At 43.9% G+C, this 24,098-nt stretch overlaps 2 protein-coding genes across 2 annotated transcripts in view; both read right to left on the reverse strand.

Moving 5' to 3' along the window:
- Positions 1-10,083, reverse strand: part of PANX1 (pannexin 1) — a 55,140-nt gene extending 45,057 nt beyond the window's left edge. The window contains exon 1 of the mRNA XM_032426264.1: positions 9,648-10,083. Coding sequence (XP_032282155.1) covers positions 9,648-9,828 — 181 coding nt within the window. The 5' untranslated portion in view covers positions 9,829-10,083. The remainder of the gene's footprint in view (positions 1-9,647) is intronic.
- Positions 10,084-15,315: 5,232 nt separating this feature from the next.
- HEPHL1 (hephaestin like 1) overlaps positions 15,316-24,098 on the reverse strand; it is an 88,149-nt gene continuing 79,366 nt past the window's right edge. The window contains exons 17-20 of the mRNA XM_032426356.1: positions 23,543-23,682; positions 16,153-16,315; positions 15,613-15,684; positions 15,316-15,518 (exon numbers count right to left, since the gene is read on the reverse strand). Of these exons, the coding sequence (XP_032282247.1) occupies positions 15,316-15,518; positions 15,613-15,684; positions 16,153-16,315; positions 23,543-23,682 (578 nt within the window). The remainder of the gene's footprint in view (positions 15,519-15,612; positions 15,685-16,152; positions 16,316-23,542; positions 23,683-24,098) is intronic.

Consider the following 24,098-nt stretch of genomic DNA (forward strand, 5'->3'; position numbering starts at 1 on the left):
TCCCCCCCCCCCCACCCCGACCGGCCACCTATGTCCCCACACTGCCCCCCTTGCTCAGCCAGGGCGCAGCGGACATGATGCTCCCAAACTCCCTCCCCTTCTCCACTCTGGACCAAACTCACTGCCTCAGGGGTTTGAGCAGAAAGCAATCCAAGGAAAACAATCTGCAGAGGAAATGCGGTGCTTACGTGGTTTTTTAAAAGGATGTTGCTAATCCAAACTTAGAATCTGCAAAGGTTCCAAGACGTACTTTCAGTTTTTGCTAGTGGAAATTCCATCTATTATGAAAGAATAGACTTTCTTCCTTATTTTCATTTTCCTTTCTTTTTTTTCTTGGGGCGGGGGTGGGGAGACACAGGAAAGGGGGTAGTAAATAAACACGGGTCTTCTAATTTACTAGGGCTCTTCAAGTCAGGGAACAGCGTGGGCTGAAACAAAACAGAAAAGACGCCTTCCCACCAACAGCACACGAGGCTTCCTTTTTCTCCACATCCTTGCCAACTTGTTATTTTTATTTATTTATTTATTTTTATTTTAGCCATTCTGACAGGTACAAGGTAATATTTCATTGTGGTTTTGATTTGCACTTCCCCAGTGCTGAGTAATGTTGAGCATCTTTTCATGTGTCTGTTGGCCACCTGGATGTCTTCTTTGAAGAAATGTCTGTTCATGTCTTCTGTCCATTTTTAATCAGACTGTTCTTTTTGAGGGGTGTTGACTTATATAAATTCTTTATATATTTTGGATATTAACCCCTTATCAGATATATCATTTGCAGATATCTTCTCCCATTCAGCACGCTGCCTTTTTGTTTTGTTGATGGTTTCCTTGGATGTGTAAAAGCTTCTTATTTTGATGTAATCCCAATAGTTTATTTTTGCTTTTATTTCCCTTGCCTCAAGAGACAGATCTAGAAAAATGTTGCTATGGCTGATGTCAAAGAAATCACTGCCTATGTTCTGTTCAAGGATTTTTATGATTTCAGGTCTCACATTTAGGTCTTTAATCCACTTTGAGTTTATTTTTGTGTAGTTAGAAATTGGTTCAGTTTCACTCTTTTGCATGTAGCTGTCCAGTTTTCCCAGCACCATTTACTGAAGACACTGTCTTTTCCCCATTGTAAAACGGATACAGTCACTATGGGAAACAGTATGGAAATTCCTCCAAAAACTAGAAATATAAATACCACATGATCCAATAATTCCACTACTGAGCATTTGCCCAAAGAAAACAAAAACACTAATTTGAAAAGATATATGCACCCCTATGTTTACTGCAGCATTATTTATAATAGCTAAGATATGGAAGCAACCTAAGTGTCCACCAATAGATGAATGGATAAAAATGTGGTATGTGTACACACACACACACACACACACACACACACACACACACACACACACACCCCACAGTGGAATATTATGCAGCCATAAAAAAGGAAGTGATCTTGCCACTTATGACAACATAGATGGACCTGGAGGGTATTATGCTAAGTGAAATAAGTTGGACCAAGAAAGACAAATATCACATGCTTTCACTCAGATGTGAAATCCAAAAAACAAAACAAATGAATAAACAAACAAACAAAAAGCAGAACCACATCTATAAATACAGAAAACTGATTATTGCCAGAGGTCTGGGGGGGAGTGGTAAAATGGGTGAAGGGGAATGGGAGACAGGGGTTCCATTTATGGAATGAGTAAGTCATGGGAAGAGAAGGTACAGCATAGAGAATATAGTCAATGATACCGTAATTGCATTGTATGGTGACATACACTTGAGGTGGGCAAAGTGTAACGTATAGAGATGGTGAATCACTATGTTGTACACTTGAAACTAATATAACATTGTATGTCAACTCTACTCAAATAAAAAAATTTAAAAAAAAAGAAACAGACTAAATGCTGCTTGGGCAAGTTCTAGTTATTTTATTTATCTTTTTAAAGATTTTATTTATTTATTTGGCAGAGAGAGAGAGCGAGTATGTGCACAAGCAGGGGGAGCGGCAGGCAGAGGCAGAGGGAGAAGCAGGCTCCCCACTGAGCAGGGAGCCTGATGCGGGACTCGATTCCAGGACCCTGGGATCATGACCTGAGCCGGAGGCAGACACTTAACCAACTGAGTTACCCAGGTGCCCCAAGTTCTAGTTATTTTAAAAATTGATCTCATCATTATTAAATGTTTGCTTACCTTCTCTCAATTCATATTCCTTGCTCTGTTATTGTTATCCTAATCAGTTCCGATGACACTATACAGAGTTTCCAAATATTTTTGACAATTTTTTTAACACTAACTCTTTGAAGATACATAAAATTCCATCTTACAGACAATATAATAACTAACACTCCAGATCCAATCCTACTGACATCACTGATCATTCTGTTCATTCACACACTCTGTTGAATGCCTACTGTGTATCAAATTTTATGTTGGAAACTATGGATAGAATAGTCAACCAGATAGAGGAAAGATGGTTCCTGCCCTCAATGAACTTACAGTGTGGTGGGGAGACAGTATTCAACAAATATTTATAGAAATAATTATGTAACTGCAACTTATGGTGGGAGCTAGGAAGGAAACTTACAGTGTGTTATGAGAATACTTCAGGAGTTGTAATTTTGTATTGTTTGAATATTGTAATTTTCTTCTGGGAAGAGGCTAATCTTTCTTAAAACTGAAAGCACATCAAAATGTCTCTTCCAATCTTCTTATAGTAACATTTAGAGGGAGTTGGTGGAGGAGGGTATACAAGGTGGCTTTTTTTTTTTTTTTTTTTTGTACTTACTTGCAGTAAGAACTCAGGAATGCAAAACTATCCTGGAAAATGATTTCATCCTGGAAACTGATACTGGTTTCTTCTTTCCTTTCAATGCTGAGAGGAGGGGAGCACTTACAAAGACTTCTGTACAAACAAGCCTTGTGTGTAATAGTAGAAAGTTTGAAAGAACCTAAACATGCATCACTGAGAGAGTGCTTAGATGAATTATGGTGAGAACATACTATGCTCCGCAAGAACATGGATGGAGCCAAAGAAAGACAAATACCCTACAATTTCATTCATATGTGGAATTTAAGAAACAAAAAAAAGAAGGGACAAACACACAAAATACACGCTTAAATACAGGGAACAAACTGGTGGTTGCCAGAGGGGAGGTGGGTGAGGGGATGGGTGAAGGGGTGAGTAATGTATGGAAGTGCTGAACGTTACAGTGTACACCCAAGACTAATAAACACTGTAAGTTAATTATACTTCAATTAAAAAAACAGTGAAGTAATGCCTACATACTAACATGGAATGCTCTCCAAAACATCCTCAGTGGGAAAAAGCAAACCACTGCGTATGACTCAATTTGTTTTTAAAAGAACGTGTACACATGGTGTACTAATGAGAGAAAGAGGACTTTAAGGCTGTACCAAGCATCCATGGTGGTTACCTCTAGCACGTGATGAAGGAGGCTTATGCATCATTTATCATCAGAATGTATGTAGGTACTATTTGTACAATAAAAATACAAGAGGGGGTGCCTGGGTGGCTAAGTCAGTTAAGCGTCTGCCTTCGGCTCAGGTCACGATCCCAGGGTCCTGGGATCGAGCCCCGCATCGGGCTCCCTGCTCAGCGGGGAGCCTGCTTCTCCCTCTCTCTCTGCTGCTCCCCCTGCTTGTGCTCTATCCCTCTCTCTCTCAAATAAATAATAAAATCTTTAAAAAAAGAATTAAAAAAAATACAAGAGTAAAAAAGAAAAAAAAAAACCCACAAAAATTAACCCAGAAAAATTGTACCCATCAGCAGCCTCTCCCGAGTGCAGGAAACACAAGGGGGACTCTATGCTAATAGGATTGGAAGCAGCTGCAGTTGTCACCTGTCCTTTGGCTCTGCAGGGAGGAGGGGGGAGAGGCTAACACATGCCCTGTAAAACTAGCTGTGGAGCGGAGCTAACCCGGAGGGACCAAATCCCTCTGCCCAGAACTGTGGGTGCTCACTGGGGTGGGGGGCAGCAGGGAGCGAAGGCTCCCGGGGCAGCTGAAACACCCTTTCCCAGGGGTCCGCCGGCTGCCCCGCTGCTCATCCGGTCCAGCCACCCCGGCTCAGGGCAAGAAGCATCCTGGCAGGAGACGGGCTCTCCTCTCCAGGGCCTCCTGACATGCCAGGTCAGGGCACGGGAGAAGCAAAGCCGTCCCTCAGGAGGATTCCCTCAGCATCAGGCCCTGTACAGCCCTGAGCCAAGGGCACGGCAGACCCTGTCAGAAGACTCCAAGAACATGAATCCCACTCATGTTGAAAGGTAGCACACTGAGGGCATCTATTTATTCAATAGTTTAGACAAACCCTCTTAAAATCTCAGATCTTAAAGGCCGGCCAGTCTACTAACGCTTGTATTCTTTTTGTTTGTTTGTTTTTTAAGTAGGCTCCACCCCCCCGTGTGGAGCCCAATGTGGGGCTTGAACTCACAACCCTGAGCTTAACTGACTCAGCCACCCAGGCGCCCCTACTTATGCTTGTATTCGACACGGAGTTGCCACCCACCTAGTTCCTAATCTCTCTCTGGGGGCAGGTATTCGAATGAGGGTCCTTCCGTGGCACAGAACTTTGTCCCCCTGCAGCTCCCACGCTGGTGAGCCACAGGGAATGACATTCATCCGCCCTCCATAGTAGAGCCCTTCAACACTACAAACACAGCTCCCTCCTTGCCACAAAACACTGCAAAAGGGAATCTGAGGTACTTGGAATATAGCCTGCCCTTTTAAGTCAAGTGGGGCAACTTGGCTCCCTCCCATGATGACCTGTCTCCGTGAATGCTATTATCGGGGACAGGCGTCAGGAAGGAATCCATGACTGGACATGACTTGTGTTCTTAAATGACACAGGCAGCCCAGCGACTGGGAAGTCTCCCTCTCCGTACCCGGAACACCTTGCCTCCAGCTGGTGAATTCCAGACACTGGGTGGGAGCTGGAGACTGCAACCTTTGGCCTGACCTTAGCATCTGGACCTGGCTTCCCTTATTCCATGCTTCCCATTCCCGCAATGCCCCTGCTCCCCAGCCACAGTCCAAGGGAGGACTCCAGAGAGTCCTTAATGTGCTCCAGCATTTCCTTCACCATATTTTTATTGAGCACTTGTTGTGCACAAGGCATGAGATGAGGCAAGGGGAGAGAAAAAGGGAGGGCTGGGAAAACAGAGCATCAGTTCCCCTTCTCTGGCCCCCATCCCAGTCTTCCCGGCCCAGTCATGATGACACTGAAACTTCTGCTGTGTGCCAGTTAATGCAAAATTGGGTTGTTGTTTTCTTCTCCATACCTAACTTGCCCTCTGGGGAGCCGGGCCTGGAGTGTTCTAGGCAGGCTGAGTAGAAGTATCAGGCCTCCCCAGGCCAGGTACATATTTTAATTCTTACATCAGTTCAAGTCAGCTCACTTTCCAAAAGCCTTCCAAATGCTCCCAGCAAAAACTCGGGGGTTAAGAAAGTCCCCTAGCAACTCCCTCCAGACTGTTTCTGCTTGTAATTCTCCCCATCATAGGGCCGTCAGGATCAATAAGCAGTCCCTGCCCCAGGCTGCTACACAGGCTACCAGACTTCCCTTGACCTTGACCGGGGGCACCAGCCCTTCTCTGTTCTTCTGCACCTCGTCACTTCTACAATGACCCATAACCTGTGGGCAGACAGCAAGGCAGAGCTCCCTTTTTGCTCCCCAGCCCCGCAGCAATGCCCCCCAGTGCCAGGAGCCCCACACCAGCGCCCACCATGCCGGGCCATATCTGAGAATCTCTGTGCGCGGACTTTGCCTGCAGCGCCCCCCCCATGCCAGCACCCAGGAGGGCCCAAATAACGGTCCTTCACTGCCCCACTGGCAGGTCTCTGTGGCCTGGGCAGAATCTGTCCCTCTTTTCTAAGACAAGCCCAGTGGGCTGAACTGGTGAGAAAATGGGCCAAAGACTAAGGAGAAGCCTTTACTCTAAAGCCCAATAGGTTTTATCATGAGGACATTCTCCAATCTTCCACTCTGCTTCCGTACACGTATACTTTTTTAATTCTAAGAAGTCTGTGCAAAATTTCAGATTTAGGAGAACATTTTCTTTAAAAGAAAATGTTTCCTTAAAGCAAAAATTGTCACCCAGTTACAACTTGGATCCTATTTTATAGAATACTAGTTCATGGAAAACTGAGTTTTCAGAAACTGGAAAACAAAATGTATTTTAGGCTTAAGAGGATTTCATATCACGATCAACAAATTTTTATGTATACCAGGTTATCAATGTAAGAAGAAGAGAGGAAAATTGGTATCTGTAGCCATTAAAGGTGATTTTCACATTGTATATACACCCACCAACACCAAAGGGAAAGCAGTGAGATTTACTGCACCCTCTTTTCCCTATCTGCCCCTCTGGACTGACCTGACTCCCACTTTCCCCCTTCTCCTGACTGTGTCTGCCCCTAAAGCTCCCACAGCCACACAGCATCCCATGCCTCCCTGCTTGGGCTCGCACTGCTCCATACATCTGGAACCCTTCTTCAGAGTTCGGTTTCAACCCTTCCCTGCCCTGAGCCCGGGGCTGTTATCCCGAGTCAGAAGCAACCCCTCCCTCTGCTTTCTATTGCACCCGGCTGCACACCTCTGACCCTGCCCGGATTCCATGAATCCTGTGTGAGGAGGTTATGACCCTCTTCTCTGCTCAACCACCTTCCAAGGGGCAGGGTCTACGTCTTACAAGTGTCCCGCTGCCCCACTGCCAAGAACAGCATCATGCATGCTGGGCTCAACAGACGTCTGATGATGCCAAAACCTGTCACCTTTCATTCACTCAGCAAACCTTATAGAGGGGCTTCCACGTGCCGTACAAGACACCAGCTTCTAGTGATCAATGGAAGAAGTATCTCGTAAGTAAGGGGGCCACATGAACAAGTTATAATGCAATGTGCAAAGTACAACCATGAAAGAATATGCCAGGCACCAGCAAGGTGGGGCGTACTTATGAGAGGGAGGATGAAGCCACGTTTTAAGTGTGCAGGCCCATCTCACCCTCTTTCAGGGGCAGTGCTCCTGATTGAAGTGGTGGGTGCGCTCCATTTAAATCACTCTCTCTCTCCATTGTTATTCTCCTTAATCGCTCGGCTTGTTCTTGCTTTCACACAAAAGCTGAAACTGCACAAAATTTAATGCTCCCTGACATGACTCCATTGTACTGACTCCATGCATTAATTTATGTACCTCTCTTCTCCTCCCTAATATCTTTCTTTCTGGCATTATCTAATGAGTACTCAACCTGACAGGTCTTCCCCAGTGCAGCTGGGTCATCCCACATGCCTGCCCTCCCCTCAGAAGTCTGAAGCACTTGAGAAGAAGGGGAGTCTGCTCCACAGCATCACCCAAGTCCCTGCCAACCTTTACCTGCTGGGTGCTCAGAGCTTGACACTGTCCTGTCACTGAACCACATGCTGCTGAATGTCACCTGTCAGCGCATCTGTCCTAGTGCCCAGATGGGTGGCAAACTCTCGCAGGGCGGGAAGAAGACCATGCCTCAAACTCCTTTCATGTCCCACTCAACGCACAGCAGTGCTCTCTGCACATAGCATAAGCTCACACTCCTGCTGGATAAACCCATTCCCAATGCCAACCAAATGCCTCTCCAGCAGCCCATCAACTTGAATGTGTCGAGAGTGCTTCTGCCTCCAGAATCCCTCTACTATGCGGGGTAGACATTAAGTTTGATCACGGAGGGTAACCAACTCCCTCCTCCTGGCATCAGATGCCCAAGACTGCTGCTTCTCCATGACAGGGACCATGCCTCATTTATTCCTGGGCCATGGTGCCTAGCACTGGCTCCAGCCCACAGCTGGTACTCAAGGAACATCTGCTGACGGGGGAGACTCTCCAGGACCCAAGCTACTTGGTGGTTTTCCTTTCTACTGGAAGTCCCAACTCCTGGCCATCTGGAAGGCCGAATGAAACCCCATGACTCTGCCTGCCCAAAGACGAAAAAACTGATCACTTATTTTCCACAATGAATTTGGCAACTTCCTGCCAAGTTGAACAACTTAGTGCTGTAGATCACAAAATCAAGCTCACCATAACCCTTTTCTAACCAACTCCTCCTGCAACTTCACTATTCCCATCAAGAATACCACCATTCTCAGGGCGCTTGGGTGGCTCAGGCCTCCGACTCTTGATTTCAGCTCAGGTGGTGATCTCAGGGTCATGAGATCGAGCCCCACACTGGGCTCTGCGCTCAGTGGGGAGTCTGCTTGAGTTTCTCTCTCCTTCTCCCTCTGCTCCTCCCCTCTGAGTGCACCACCATTTTCCAGTCACTCAGGTCTGCAGCCTTTCCAACAACAACTCTGGTCAATATCTGCCCTTCATGACCTATTAAGAACTAGGTACCCAGGTGCCCCTTACTGTTCCTTGATCTCTTAGAAATCATCTCCCATCCTTTCCCTTCAAGTCTTGGCCCCCAGGTATGCACAAGACCTCAGTTAATGCCCCATCGTCTGGCATCTGGCCTCCCTAGCTCCAATTCCCCTCCTTGACCCTAGACCCTCCATGCTACCATCAGGTTTATTAAGTAATGGTCCATCCTCTGCTCAAACAATAACTTTGCACTTTTAAAACCATCAAGTCTGTACTCTGTTCTAACGGACTGGACCCATATTCATGCTCATATCCCAAGAACTGTGACTAACTCTCCTGCCTCAACAGGGGACGGTCACTCTCTCTCTCCTTCCAGGAACATGTAACATTCTCTGCGATCTCAAAATCTTAGCAAAGGTCTCACCTCTGCTTATCCAAATCCCACCCGTGCTCCAGGGCTCAGGGCCAGCACAGTTTCTCATAAAAGCTTTCCCCAAGGTCCAGCCCCACCGGCCTCTCTTCTCCCCTAGTGAACAGTCTCTAGCTGTCCTCTTGACTCATAAGCATCCTCTCCTGTGTTGTAAGTCAGAACGGCTGATGAGGAAGCCCAGAGTCTTATTAGCCACGTGATCCTGCCCCAAACACTTTCGCACATTGGAAGCGTTATTATGAGTAAACACTAGTCTACATGACGGGGACTTGTTCATCCCACATTCATAACAAGGCTGTCCGGGTGGAGGATTCTGTCCGGGTGGAGGATTCTGGTATCCCTCTAATGCCCGCCAAGTGCAGTCATTTCCCATCATTCACAACCCCGCAGAACTAGTCTCAGTCAGTATCAACTCAATGTAAGGTGATGAAGGGAGAACACATTTCAGGGAGTACTTTTCTTCAATCCTCCATTCAGCCACTCAGGAACTTCTCTGTAGGTAATTACACAAATGTAGGGGTGAGGGGAAGGGAATAGGAGACCACTGTTTTCGACAAATCTGATGGCAAGGGCGCCGGTCCTAAGAGGCGGACACAAATGCCACGCCACACTCAGGATCCGTGGGGAGCAGACAGAAGAACTGAGCAGTAGGGATGCAGGCAGGATCCACAGGGGTATAAAATGAACCACGTGGGCAAAGAATACTTCAGGCCATAAAACCGGGGCTCCCTTTCTTCCCAACGTTCACGCCCATCGCAGCCGAGTGGGCTTCCAGGGGCGCGCAGTAAAATCACTTCCCACCAGACCCGGGCACCTCGAATAACGCCGGCTCACGCCTGCCGGCCCCACCCCGCCCCTCCGGCCCGGCCTTACCGATCGAGATTTCCTGCGCGAAGGCCAGCGAGATGAGCAGCAGGGGCAGACCCACGGCGATGCACGTAACCATCTTATCCACGGCCAGCTCCAGCCGCAGCCCCTTGAACTTGGGCTCCGAGGGCTCCTTCAGCAAGAAGTCCGAGAACACGTACTCGGTGGCCAGGTGGGCGATAGCCATGGCTGCGGCGCGCCGAGTTCGGCCCGACAGGCCCAGGAAGGCAGGCCCGGGTACCGCCGGCGTCGGGAGGACTGCGCGGCGCCTTCGCCGTCACCTGCCGCGCCCGCGGCTTTCGCTTTCCCTTTCCCGGCTCCCGGGTTGCTCACGCATCCCACCAGCCTTTGTGTGTCGGGGTTCCCGGCTCCCGGCGAGCCACAGCACCGCCGCCGCTCCCGCCGTGCGCCCGGGCGCAGGAGCTCTCGCGCTCGCTCGTCCGCCGCCGGCTGGGCGCAGGCCCGCCCCCGCGCGCTCGCCCCGTACAGGTCCCCGGGCTGCGCGCGCCGCCCGGCGTTCCCCCGCCTCGCGCGCGTCCGCAGGCGCGAGAACCAGGCGCTCCCGCGACCCCTCCGCCCCGCCCCGGGCCCCGAAGCCGCCCCCCCGGCCCGCCCGCGCGCTCCGCACGCCCGGCCGCGCTCTTCCGGAACCCTGGGCGAGCGCGAGAACCCGGGCGCGTGGAGTTGCCGGAAACCGCGCTGACGCGGGCGGGGTGGGCGCGGCAGCGTGCAGGCACCCCGGGATCCACCTCGGCAGGGGGACCTTCCCACCGAGCGGTACCTCGGCAATACTCGCGCCCCCCCTCGGCCTCAGCCACCCCCGTTCCTCGACCGGGATTTTTGAAATCATTTCCGAAAGCGACCTCTCACCGTGTAGACAGAAGGGTCCCCATTCACGCCCCACTCCCAACAGTTCTATAGGGCGGAATCGGCTTAAAAGGAGCCGCGAACGCTTCAAAGGGCAACGGCTGCCATAAAAGCCATTCGAATGGTGTAGAAGAGGGGACTGTGGACTCTTCCAGGAGCTTGCGTGAGTGGAGGCGCGAGGGCTGTGGGGAGCCCTGCGTGCGCCAGGGTCTCACACTTCAGTTATCGCTGGCCGGATCCGCGCTTTTCCTCGGTCTTCCCAGCCGGCCGAGGCTTGGTGCGGGAGCCGGCCCCGGGCTGTCCGCGGGTGGGTGGGATTGGGGGCTGCAGACAGCTGCTTCTGAGCCACTTACAGGAAGTGGAGCATGAGAAACAGGAGGAGATGCTCCAGCCGGCCACGTTTGCGGCTGACAGGACCTTTAAACAGGAGGGCTCCTTGGGCTGGGCTGCCTTCTCTGCCCTTTGTACCTGGACGGGCGCAGGCTAGCCTCCTCCGTCTGCCCTCGAGTCCCTCAGACCTTGACCTCTGAACACTCATCCGACAGTTTACACAGCTCTGCACTGGAATGGCTCACAGGACTTCGGACTCATAATGGCCAGGCCTGCAGTCATCTTCCTCTCCAGCTGAACTCCAGTCTTCCCTATCTGGCTGAGTGCACCACCATCCACTCATATAGCCAAGCCAGAAGCCTCCAGCACCATCTTTAACGCTTCCATTTCTCCCAGCTGCCATAACCAATTTCCAAATTCACTTGCTTCTCTCTCCTAAATATACAAAATCTGATGGTTGATAAGATTACATTAATATTAATACATTAATACATAATTTCATTAATATTAAAATCTAGCTTATTCATATCTTTTTAATGTTTACGTCGTATCCTTTTGTTTTCTGTTCTAGGATCCCATCTAGGATGCCACATTGTGTTTAGGTATCATGTCTCCTTAGCTCCTCTTAGCTGTGACAGTTTCTTAGACTTTCCTTACTTTTGATGACCTTTTTTTCCTAATTGTAAAGTGCATTTAGGGATTGAATAATACATGCTCCTCCCATGTCCTCCCTGCCCAGTGTCATTTATTAGAAGGAAGCCAAAGCAGCTGTGGACCTCACAGCCACTGTCCCAGAATCTGTTGTTTGTTTCAGACCCTTGACATTTGACATTTGAATATGAGACTTTTTGCAACTGAAATAGTCGAAGTCAGAATAGTCCAGCCCACTACACTGTCTATTCTGCTTACACATTCATTCAAGTAATATTTGCTGAGCAACTATTATATATCTGCACTGTGGTCTGTGCTGGGGATGCAGCGATGAACAAAAAAAGGTCAGGGGTCTTTGCTTCCATGAAGCCTATATTGCAGTCAAAGAGGCAGAAGAAAATCAAACCAACAGAAGGATAAAATGGTCATGTCTTGTGATAAGTGCTACAAAGGAAAACAGTGAAGATAGGAAATAACAGAGGGCAGTCTGGTGAGCTCACAGATGAGCTAGGAAAGGTAGGAAGGGGGATGAGAGTGCTGGAGAGGAAGAGTACTCCAGGCATAGAAAGCAGCATGTGCAAAGGTCCTGAGGCAGAAAAGAACTAGCAGGACACAAGAACTGATCCAAGCTAGAGAAAAGAAGAGTTGGAGATGAGGAGAGGTGGGCATGGGCCAACTCAGGCTGGGCCCGAGACCAATGTAAGGAGTTTGGATATAATTTAAAGTGAAATAGATGAAGTAAGGTATGAAGAGGGCTGTAAAAAAATGACCACAAACTTGATGGCTCCCGTGTATTCTCTACCAGTTCTGGAACTCTTAAATCCAAAATCATGTTTAATGGAATACAAGATGCCCACAGGGTCAAGCTCCCTCTGGAGGCTCTGGGGGAAAATCTGTTCCCTTGCCTTTTCCAGGTTTTAGAGCAGCATTCCCTGGCTTGTGACCCCTTCCTCCATCTCCAAAGCCATGGCATAGTGTCCTACTTCAGTTGTCACATGGCCTTTTTCTGTAGTCAAACCTCCCTCTGCCTCTCTTTTAGAAGGGCACTGTGACTTTTATTTATGGACAACCTGAGTAGTCCGTCACTTAATCATACTTGCAAAGTCCTTTTTGCCATATAAAGAAGTAACACACGTTCAGGGATAAGGACACAAAATCTTTGGGGACATTATTCAGCCTACCCCAGAAGGCAACAGAGAGAAGAGGGCCCAGTGTCAAGCTCTGAGGCATGCCAACACTTAAGTTAGATGGGAGAGAAGGAACTAGCAAGAGACTGAGAAGGAAGAACAACCGAAGAAGGAAGGCTGGCAAGGGGTCATGCTGAAGAGCTAAGGGACTGCGAGGTGTTTTGAAGGAAGGAGCTGTCAATTGTGAATAGGTTGAGTGAGATCAAGATGGGGAAGAAGCCCCTGGAAATGGCATCATGGTTGTTGATTTTGACAACAGCAGACTGGGAGGTGGGAGCAAGGCACACTGGACTGGAAGTCACTGGAATGGGGTGAGGAATTCATGAGGTGAGGTGGTACAGACAAGAAGTTCTGCTCTGAAGGGAACAGAGAAACTGGGTTAGAGAGGGTTATGAAGTTAAGGACCACAGCCCTCTGTTTGTTTGTTTGTTTTTTAATGGTGGGTGCTGCTGATGACTTCATGCACTAGACAAAGCTGAACACTGAGGGAATGAAGTCCTTGAGAGAGCAAGAAGGGTTAGTCCAGAGCCAAGTAAGAGACTGCTCTGCTAGGAGCAGGGACACTTCTTCCATTGTAACAGGAGATGTATCTAATTGTAATTGATTTTCTCAAAGGACTGAGGCAGAGAAAGAAGTATGGTACATTTGAGGAAATAATGTTTGAGGAGAGTCCTATTCTTTGGGAGACGTATTGTTATTTTGTTTCATTTCCTTTAGCAGGTATAACTAGGATAGTTGCTAAATATCTAAAAGACAATTCTCCTTTCACCAACCCCCCGCCCTAGGTCTAGTGATAGGGTAATAGTGAAAAAAAATGCAAATAGCCATCTTATAATCTGTGAAACTTTATTAAAAAGAGAAATGGTGTAATCAAACTACTTTATGGTTTCGTTTTCATTTAAAAAATAGACTAAGAGAAAAGGAAAAACTAAATAATTTGTTGTCTAGGTGAGTTATAAATAAGGCATTTATCATAATTATTATTATGAAATTATACAGCCTACACATGTATGAAAACCGTAGAGCACATACTACAAAATCACATTATCAGTGGTTAGCAGGCTGGAATTCAAAATCCTTTGGGTACACTGATATGACATTCAAGCAAACTAAGAACAGAACTATTAGCATTCGCATCCAGGTTTATGTAATACTATAACTGCTATCAGATTACCCATTTCCCCTCACCAAGATGAAGATGAGAAAGTATGAAAGATCCCTCCACCGGAGTTATTTTTTTAGGTCCTACTTGTTCATCTGGACATCCAAATGATCTGCCAAGGCAGATGTACTGATATCACTCATCTGGCATTGACATTGGCATCGCAGGGCATCTTGCCCTGAGTTAAGGGCAATTTCTCAGTCTAGTAATAAGCAAAGTTGCTTTTATCAATCTTAACCTAATGTTTAGGCATGTATACAGAGAGTGTGGATTGCCTTTATTTTTACATTTGAGAATTGAAAACTGTAATGCATGTTTTCAAAGCCGATTTAATGATTTAAAACTTGCCACTGGGACTGTCTCTTTTCTAGCCTTTTCTCTCTCTTTTTTTTTTTTCCCTTCCTCCCACAAAGGGCTGTCTTTAAGAGGCATGGAATCAAGAATTTTGTGAGATCTCTTCTCCCCACCAGTCAGCTGCACTGATGAATTCTTCCTGGTGTTGCTCACATGATGAGCAAAGTGAGGGAATGAAGTCCTTATTTCCTAGAAGATGCAGACTTGGAAAGATCCTGCTAGGTGAATGAAAAATCAGACTCAAGGCTCAAGTCCAGATTCGCCTTCTTCAAAGCTTCCCTCACACAGGAGCTCCCACTAAACTTTTAGGGAGTCTCTGCCTCACAATGGGAGAACCTATCCTGCTCTTTTATAGCTTCCGGCCCTCCAGGTTCTAAAATACAAATACAAATTCTCTAGATGATTTTGGGGGGGGGGGGAAACAACGTTGCCATGGAAACATTGTAAAAACACAGAACATGAAGTGAGTTGTAAACATTAAAGTATCTCTACTGGTTTGCATAAAAACAGCAGGAATTTTTTTTATGCTGGTAACTTCGCCTTCTGTAGCAAACAGGGCACAGGCTATTTATATTAAAGTGGAAAAGGCCAGGGGAGCTGGCTAAAGCTCCGAAAACTTCATTTGGTCAAATTCTATCAGCAGATACTGATTTAGACATTTCCATGAACTCCTCAGAAAGTTATTTTCCCTGGAACGACTAAGGGAAACATCTTACATAACAGTGTTGAAAAATCAGAGCCATTCCAGTTAGGTGTCTGAGGCGGTATAACTCTCAAAGTCGTCCATCTGGAAACTTGGAGAGTTAGCTGAGGAAGCACCGTCTAATCTAAGAATTACAAAAAAAAAAAAAAAAAAAAAAAGGAAAATAAAGATATCTTTCAGAGGGTTTCCCCACCTCAGCAAATTCATTCAGAGAACAGACTGTGTTTTCTCAGACACACCTGTTCTTCTTTCTGTATTTTATACCTGAGGATTATTCACAGCCCATTAAAAAATAAATAAGTAAAAGCAAATTGCTTTGGTTGTGTTCTGAAGGATCAGAGCCTGATCCAGGATATAATGTAAACCTTTCTTGATGAACGATGCCTTGTCCAGTTTCCTTGCTGAGGAAGACCAGCTGGTTCACAGAGCATCCGTGGGGAGTGCGCAGGACTGGACTTCCCGGTATGCAACCGGCTTCCTTGCAGACTGCAGTCTGATGGAGAGAATCACTGTGGAGATCAGGAGGAGGAGTCCAATGATGAAGAGGATGACCAAGGCTGCTTTGGCTCCCCTAGGACCCAGATTCTTGCCAAAGAAATAGAGCTGCTCTTTGCCAGGTTCTTCTGTGAAAAGAAAAGTGAGGTGTCAGTCCTCTGCCTTTTCCTAGGGAGTGAACGCTGACCATTCACATGCGGGATTCGGGGAGGGTATCGTTACCATTGGAGGGCACTGTGGCTGGACAGGACGCTCCTCCAGATGGAGACTTGGTGGAGTAAGGGATCCTGTTGTCTGGACAAAGATGACAAGTTGATTTTTTTATAAACAACAGAAGTAGATTCTTTTCATGACATGAGTTATTTCAAGGGTTACATCATTTTACCAATGAGGACTTTATCCCATTTGTATCTGCAGGTCTTTCTTAAATTCTCACTGTTCTACTTCATACCCATACACATGCTATCCTTACCCCATCTACCTTTCAAGCTTCTGCTAACCCATTAAGATCCATCTGAAGCATTAGAGCCTCTAGAATGTTTGCTCATATCCCCACACTGTTAACCATTACCTCCTACTGCTGCCACTGAGCCCTGTACTCTGCACTCTATGTTGGCATGTATCATATTCTATTATAGTTACTATTTATATGTCTGCCTCTCTTACTTGACTCTGAGCCCTTGGGGGCTCTTGAGCCCTCTATTTTCAGGGCCTATGGGAAGCCTGGTGCTATCACCCATCATCGCTGACAGAAAACAGTACCTATGTTCCGAAGGACTGTGTAGGTTGTCTCCATGCCAGCATGGATGTGGTCAGACACATGACAGTGTAACAGCCATGTCCCTGGGTGATCTGCAAACAGCTCAATGGTTTGGAATGTCCCAGGAAAAAGATCATACACGTCTTCTCGGTAAGACTTATCTATCTGCAGAAAGAAGGTAATAAAAATAAGAGCAGAAATCAATAAAACTGAGAGTAGAAAAATAATAGAGATAAATCAAAGAAAACAGAAGCTGGTTCTTTGAACAGGTCAATAAGATTGATAAACCTTGTGGTAACCATCCTCCGCAATGGCCCCCAATAATCCCTGCCTCCTGCTATTCATAACCTTTGTAGTCCCTTTCCACATTGTATGAGAGTTGGTCTATGAGACCAATAGCATATGGCAGAAGTGATGGCATTCTACTTCCAAAAGACTTAGATTCTCTCTTGCTCTCTTCTCTTGGATCACTCACCCTGGGGGAAGTCAGCTCCCACGCCATACCCATGTGGTGAAGAACTGAAGCTTTCAGTTAATAGCCCTTTGAGTGAGTTTGGATGTGGATTCTCCAGTCCCAGTCAAACCTAATGACTGCAGGTCCAGCTGACATCTTAATTATAGCCTCATGAGAAATGCTGAGTCAGAACCAACTAGCAAAACTACCCCCAGATTTCTGACCCAGAAAAACCGTGAGTTAGTGTTTGTTGTTTTAGGCCACTAAGTTTTGGAGTAATTTGTTATAAAACAATAAATAACTAATACAAACCCTTAGACAAACTGACCAAGGGGAAAAAAAAAAGACACAAGTTACAAATATTAGGAATGAAAGAGGGGACATCACTGAGACCTTATAGACATTGAAAAGGATAATAAAGGAATATTATGAATAATTGTGAATTCTAAAACTTAGATCGTATGGACAAATTCCTTAAGATGAAAACTTCCTAAGATCACTATTCAGATTATCTATTAAAGAAACTGGAATTATATTAAGACTTTCCGACTTTCCAATAAATTAAAACTCCAGGTCCAGATGGCTTCATTGGCAAATTCTACCAACATTTAAAGAAGAAATAATACCAATACTAAACAAACCCTACCAGAAAATAGAAGAGAACAGACCACTTCCAACTCATTTTATGAGGTCAGCATTACCCTGATACCCTAATAATTTACCTATGCATTACCCTAATACTTTATGGGAAGAGAAAGCTACAACTAATATTCTTCATGAACATAAATGTAAAATCCTTAAAAAAATACTAGCAAATTGAATCCAGCAATATATAAAAAGGATAATGCATTGTGACAGAGTATGATTTATCCTGAGACTGAAAATTGGTTCAATATCTGAAAATCAATCTATGTAAATCACCAATACACTAAAAAAAAAAAAAAATCATCAACAAACTAAAGAAGAAAAATGTGATCATCTCAATAGATTCAGAAAAAGCATTTGATAGAATTTAACATCTGTTCATGATAAAAACCATCAGCAAACTAAGAATAGAAAGAAACTTCTTCCACTTATTAATAGGAACTACAAAAAACCTACAGCTAACTTTATATTCGGTTATGAATAACTGAGTACTTCCCCCTAAGACTAAGGCAAGGATATTCCCTTTCACCATTCAGATACAACAAATACTAGAGGTCCTAGCCAGTACAATAAGGCAAGAAAAGAAATAAGAGGCATACAGATGGAATAAAAAAAATAAAACCATCTCAATTCACAGAAGACTGTCATTGTAGGAAATCATCACCCCAAAATCTACAAAAAGGCTACTAGAACTATTTAGCATAGTTGTCGGATACAAGATCAATTATATAAAAATCAATTATATTTGTATATATTGGCAATGAACAATAGAAATTGAAATAAAGACAATACTTACACTATCACCAAAACCTATGATATTACTTAGGTAATAATCCAACAAAATATATGCAAGATCTGTATGCTGAGATGGAAAAACATTCTATGCCCATGGATTGGAAGAACAAACATCATTAAGACATCTATGCTACCCAGAGCAATCTACACATTCAATGCAACCCCTATCAAAATACCATCGACATTTTTCACAGAGCTGGAACAAACAATCTTAAAATTTGTATGGAACCAGAAAAGACCCTGAATAGCCAGGGAATGTTGAAAAAGAAAACCAAAGCTGGGGGCCCACACAATGCCTGACTTCAAGCTGTATTACAAAGCTGTGATCATCAAGACAGCATGGTACTGGCACAAAAATAGACACATAGATCAGTGGAACAGAATAGAGAGCCCAGAAATGGACCCTTAACTCTATGGTCAACTAATATTCGACAAAGCAGGAAAGAATATCCAGTGGAAAAAAGACAGTCAGTCCCTTCAATAAATGGTGCTGGGAAAATTGGACAGCCACATGCAGAAGAATGAGGCTGGACCATTCTCTTATACCATATACAAAGATAAACTCAAAATGGATGAAAGACCTAAATGTGAGACAGGAATCCATCAAAATCCTAGAGGAGAACACAGGCAGTAACCTCTTTGACCTCAACTGCAGCAACTTCTTGCAAGACACGTCTCTAAAGGCAAGGGACACAAAAGCAAAAATGAACTACTGGGACTTCATCAAGATAAAAACTTCTGCACAGCAAAGGAAACAGTCAACAAAACTAAAAGGCAACCAACAGAATGGGAGAAGATATTTGCAAATGACATAACAGATAAAGGGCTGGTATCCAAGATCTATAAAGAACTTCTCAAACTCAACACCCAAAAAACAAAGAATCCAGTCAAGAAATGGGTAGAAGACATGAACAGACACTTCTCCAAAGAAGACATACAAATGGCCAACAGACACATGAAAAAATGTTACATCACTTATCATCAGGGAAATACAAATCAAAACCACATTGAGATACCACCTCACACCAGTTAGAATGGCTGAAATTAACAAGACAGGGAACAACAAATGTTGGCAAGGATGTGGAGAAAGGGAAACCCTCTTACACTGTTGGTGGGAATGCAAGCTTGGAAAATAGTATCAACGTTCCTCAAGAAACAGTATCGAGTTTCCTCAAGAAGTTAAAAGTAGAGCTACCCTATGACCCAGCATTTGCACTACTGGACATTTACCCATAGATACAGATGTAGTGAAAAGAAGGGGCACCTGCACCCCAATGTTCATAGCAGCAATATCCACAATAGCCAAACTGTGGAAGGAGCTGAGATATCCTTCAACAGATGAATGGATAAAGAAGATGTGGTTCATATATACAATGGAATATTACTCAGCCATCAGAAAGGATGAATACCTACCACTTACATCGACATGGATGGAACTGGAGGGTATTATGCTAAGTGAAATAAGTCAATCAGAGAAACACAATTATCATATGGTTTCACTCATATGTAGAATATAAGAAATAGTGCAGAGGATCATAGGGGAAGGGAGGGAAAACTGAATGGGAAGAAATCAGAAAGGGAGACAAACCATGAGAGACTCTTGATTCCAGGAAACAAACTGAGGGGCGTGGAAAGGGAGGTAGGTGGGGGGGATGTGGTAAGTGGGTGATGGGCATTAAGGAGGGCACATGATGTGATCAGTACTGGGTGTTATACGCAACTAATGATTCTTGAACACTACACCAAAAACTATTGATGTACTATATATTGGCTAATTGAATTTAAATAAAATAAAATTTTAAAAAAGATCTGTACGCTGAAAGTACAAAACACTGATGAAAGAAATCAAAGCAAATCTAAATATATAAAGAGATATACCATGTTCATGAGTTGGAAGACTTAATATTGTTAAGATATCAATTATCCTCAAACCAATATACAGATTCAAAGCAACTTCAATCAAAATCCTAGCAGGATTTCTTAATAGAAGTCAACAAGAAATCAATTTATTTCTAAAATTTATATGGCAAGGCAAAGATCTAGAATAGCTAAAACAATCACCATGAGATTTAAAGACTTACTATCACACTAAAGTAGTCAAGACAGGACAGTATTCAAGAAAGGACACATACATAGATCACTGTAACAGAACAGACATCCCAGAAATGAACCCACATATATATGATCAATATGATTTTGACACGGTGGGAGAAAGGGTAGACTTTTCAATGAATGGTGATGGAATGACTGCATCCATATGCAAAAAATAAACCCTGAACCATATATGAAAGTTAAAATGGATCAGATGCCTAAATAGAACACCTAGAACTATAAAACAGCTTGAAGAAAATCCTTGTAACCTTGAGTTAGGCAAAGATTTCTCAGATATGACACCAAAAGCATGATGCATAAAAGAAAAAACGACAAACTGTACTTCATCTGAATGAAGATTTTTCTGTTCTTTGAAAGATAACATTAAGGAAAGAAAAAGATAAGCCACAGACTGGGAGCAAATATTTGCAATCATGTAGCTGGTAAAGTATTTGTATGCAGAAAGCCCTCAAACTCAACAATACAGAAATAAACAACAAAACAACAAAATTTAAAAATGGGCATAAAATCTGGACACTTCACCCAAGATTTACAGATGGCAGATGGTAAATAAGCACATGAAAAGATACTCAGTATCATTAGCCATTCGGAAAATGTAAATAAAAAACAATGAGCTACCAGTACATACTTAATAGGATGGCAAAGAAACAATAAAATAAAAATGGAAGATACCAACTGTTGATATGGGTGTGGAACAGGTGATGTTCTCATGCCTTTCTGGTGGGAATGCAAAAGGGTACTGCCTCTGTGGAAAATACCTTGGCAGTTTATTATGAAGTTAAGCATACACTTATCACATGGTCTGGCAATCCAACTCCTAGGTATTTTCTCAAGGGAAAAGAAAAATTATGTTCACAGGAAAATATGTATACCGATATTTACAATGACTTTATTTGTAATAACCAAAACCCAGAAAGAACGCAAATGCCCCTCAATGGGAAAATGGATTAACAAACTGCAGTATATTCATACACTGGAATACTACTCAACAATAGAATGAAACAAAGTACTGATACACACAAGATGGATGCAATTCAAATGCCTACACTAAGTGAAACAAGCCAGTTTCAAAATGCTGTAGATGGTATGATTCCATTTATATGACATTTCAGGAAAGGCAAAACTATAGAGACAGAAAATATATCAATGGCTGCCACGGGTTAAGCATGAGGAAGTAGCTGACTCTAGAAAGCGCAACAAGGACATTTGAGGGGGTGATGGGGATGTTAATCAATATTGATTACACTATTGTGTGTGCTTCCCAAAACAGAACTGTACACTAAACAGAGGGAATTTTACTCAATATCAACTGTACTTTAATTTTTAAAGTTTATATAATATGTATACAAAATAATTGTATAGGTGTATAGAATGATTTTTATAGTTTTATTAAATTTTATAAATTTTTAATATATTTTTAAAGATGTGAGTTGAAAAAGCCAAGTTCTGAAAAGCAGCATAGCCATTTAATATGTAAAATTGTAGTCATTGTAGGCTAGTACTTGGTGTCTTAAACTATGTTAAATAAATATACAGAGGGGAAATATTAGGCATTTTATTAAAGTTACTATTTATTGCTGTATAATGAAAAAGGACCAATGCAGCTACTTCCACAGATTAGATGTGATTATTCTTTTCTATTCTTACATTTCCTTATAGACTTCACTAAGCACTTGGGATGATGGCCTATTTATTTATTTATTTATTTTTAAAGATTTGATTTATTTATTTGAGAGGGAGAGAGAGCATGAGCAGGGGGAGCTGCAGAGGGAGAAGGGGAGGGAGAAGCAGACTTCCTGCTGAGCACAGAGCCCGAAGCAAGGGCTTGATCCCAGAACTCCAAGATCATGACCTGAGCTGAAGTCAAACACTTAATTGACTGAGCCACCTCGGCGCCCCGGACGATGGCCTATTTAGACCTTATCCCTGGGATTCTGATTCCTCAGGACCAGGGGGGGGCCTGGCAGTCTGTTTCTTAAACAGCTCCCCAGGTTGATTCCATATAGGCAGTGCCACCGAGATGGAACAGCTTGATGCTAGACAGGCAGAAGGCCACACATGGTCCAGCCCAGCTCAGTAGGGCAAAAAAAACCAAAAAACAAGAAAAAACCCAGCCCAGCTCAGTAGGGCAAAAAAAAAAAAAAAAAGCAAGATAAGTTTTGGAGCCCAAGCCAGAGCTTGAAGTATCTCCTTTACTGGATAGGGCCATTCTGTTAGCCAATGACATAGAAAAGAAAGGAACTAGAAGGAAAGTAAAAGAAAAGGGGAAGGTTAAGGAAAAGAAACAAACTACTACAGGTGCTTTCATATACAGTATCAACAGCATAATCCAGAGTGATAAAAATTATCCCCATACAACTGATGAGAAAACTCTCATCTGAGGCTTGGAGAGTTTCTCACAAGCACAACTATATATATATATTAAGAAAGATCTACCAGGAGAAGGGTATAATCACATTATTCTGTTCTGTTTTCTAATATGAACCTCACAAGCCATCTTTGTTCACAGTGAACATACATTGAATCTTTTAGCTCAAAAAATCTTCCCCAAAGCATATTCCTTTTTTTATTATTATGTTATGTTAGTCACCATACAATACATCATTAGTTTTTGATGTAGTGTTCCATGATTCATTGTTTGTGTGTAACACCCAGTGCTCCACACAATACGTGCCCTCTTTAATACCCATCACCAGGCTAACCCATCCCCCCACCCCCTCCCCTCTAGAACTCTCAGTTTGTTTCTCAGAGTCCATAGACTCTCATGGTTCATCTCCCTCTCTAATTCCCTACCCCTTCATTTTTCCCTTCCTTCTCCTAATGTCCTCCATGTTATTCCTTATGTTCCACAAATAAGTGAAACCATATGATAATTGACTTTCTCTGCTTATTTCACTTAGCATAATCTCCTCCAGTCCCATCCATGTTGATGCAAAAGCTGGGTATTCATCATTTTGATGGCTGAGTAATATTCCATTGTATATATGGACCACATCTTCTTTATCCATTCATCTGTTGAAGGGCATCTCGGCTCTTTCCACAGTTTGGTTATTGCGGACATTGCTGCTATGAACACTGGGGTGCATATGGCCCTTCCTTTCACTACATCTGTATCTTTGGGGTAAATACCCAGTAGTGCAATTCCTGGGTCATAGGGTAGCTCTATTTTTAATTTTTTGAGACACCTCCACACTGTTTTCCAAAGTGGCTGTACCAACTTGCATTCCCACCAACAGTGTAAGAGGGTTCCCCTTTCTCCGCAACCTCTCCAACATTTGTTGTTTCTTGCCTTGTCAATTTTTACCATCCTAACTGGTGTAAGGTGGTATCTCAATGTGGTTTTGATTTGAATTTCCCTGATGGCTAAAGCATATTCTAATACTTACTTTGAAAAGAAAGCTCTCAGCATGATAATGGATGGTATGTATGTCCACTTCACTTCCCATTCCCAACAGATACCAGTTTGTCATCGTATCCTCATTCATGATAAGGCCATGGAGATTCCCAAAAATCTTTCCATTGATAGCTAAGAGGGTGAAAAGAAAATAGCCTTTGATTAGTGATCATTACTCAATCGGGTTTTAGAAATGGTTCAAGATCTTTAGGTTACCAATATTTTCATCTACCTTATAAACATGTAACCATCTTACTCACACAAATGTCCCTACCTTTCTAGACCCAAAATCCAAGTTACTAAGAAATCCTTATAAAAGAAAGCCAGAAAAGAGAAGTCACAGTTGTTTTGTTTTTGTTTTTGTTTTTTTAACTACATCTTGGGTAGCAGTGTGTGTTGTTTGTCTGCTTGCTGGTTTGGCACATTCTCTTTATGGAGTGGGTTACAGGCTCATTTTTGAAGCAGCCATTATTTATATCATTCTATATAGATGAGTGAACTAAAGCACAGAGAATCAAGGTCATATAAGTCAAAACTGAATGAATCAG

This window comes from Phoca vitulina, unplaced genomic scaffold, assembly GCF_004348235.1.
Source record: "Phoca vitulina isolate PV1807 unplaced genomic scaffold, GSC_HSeal_1.0 scaffold34, whole genome shotgun sequence".
Classification (NCBI taxonomy): domain Eukaryota; kingdom Metazoa; phylum Chordata; class Mammalia; order Carnivora; family Phocidae; genus Phoca; species Phoca vitulina.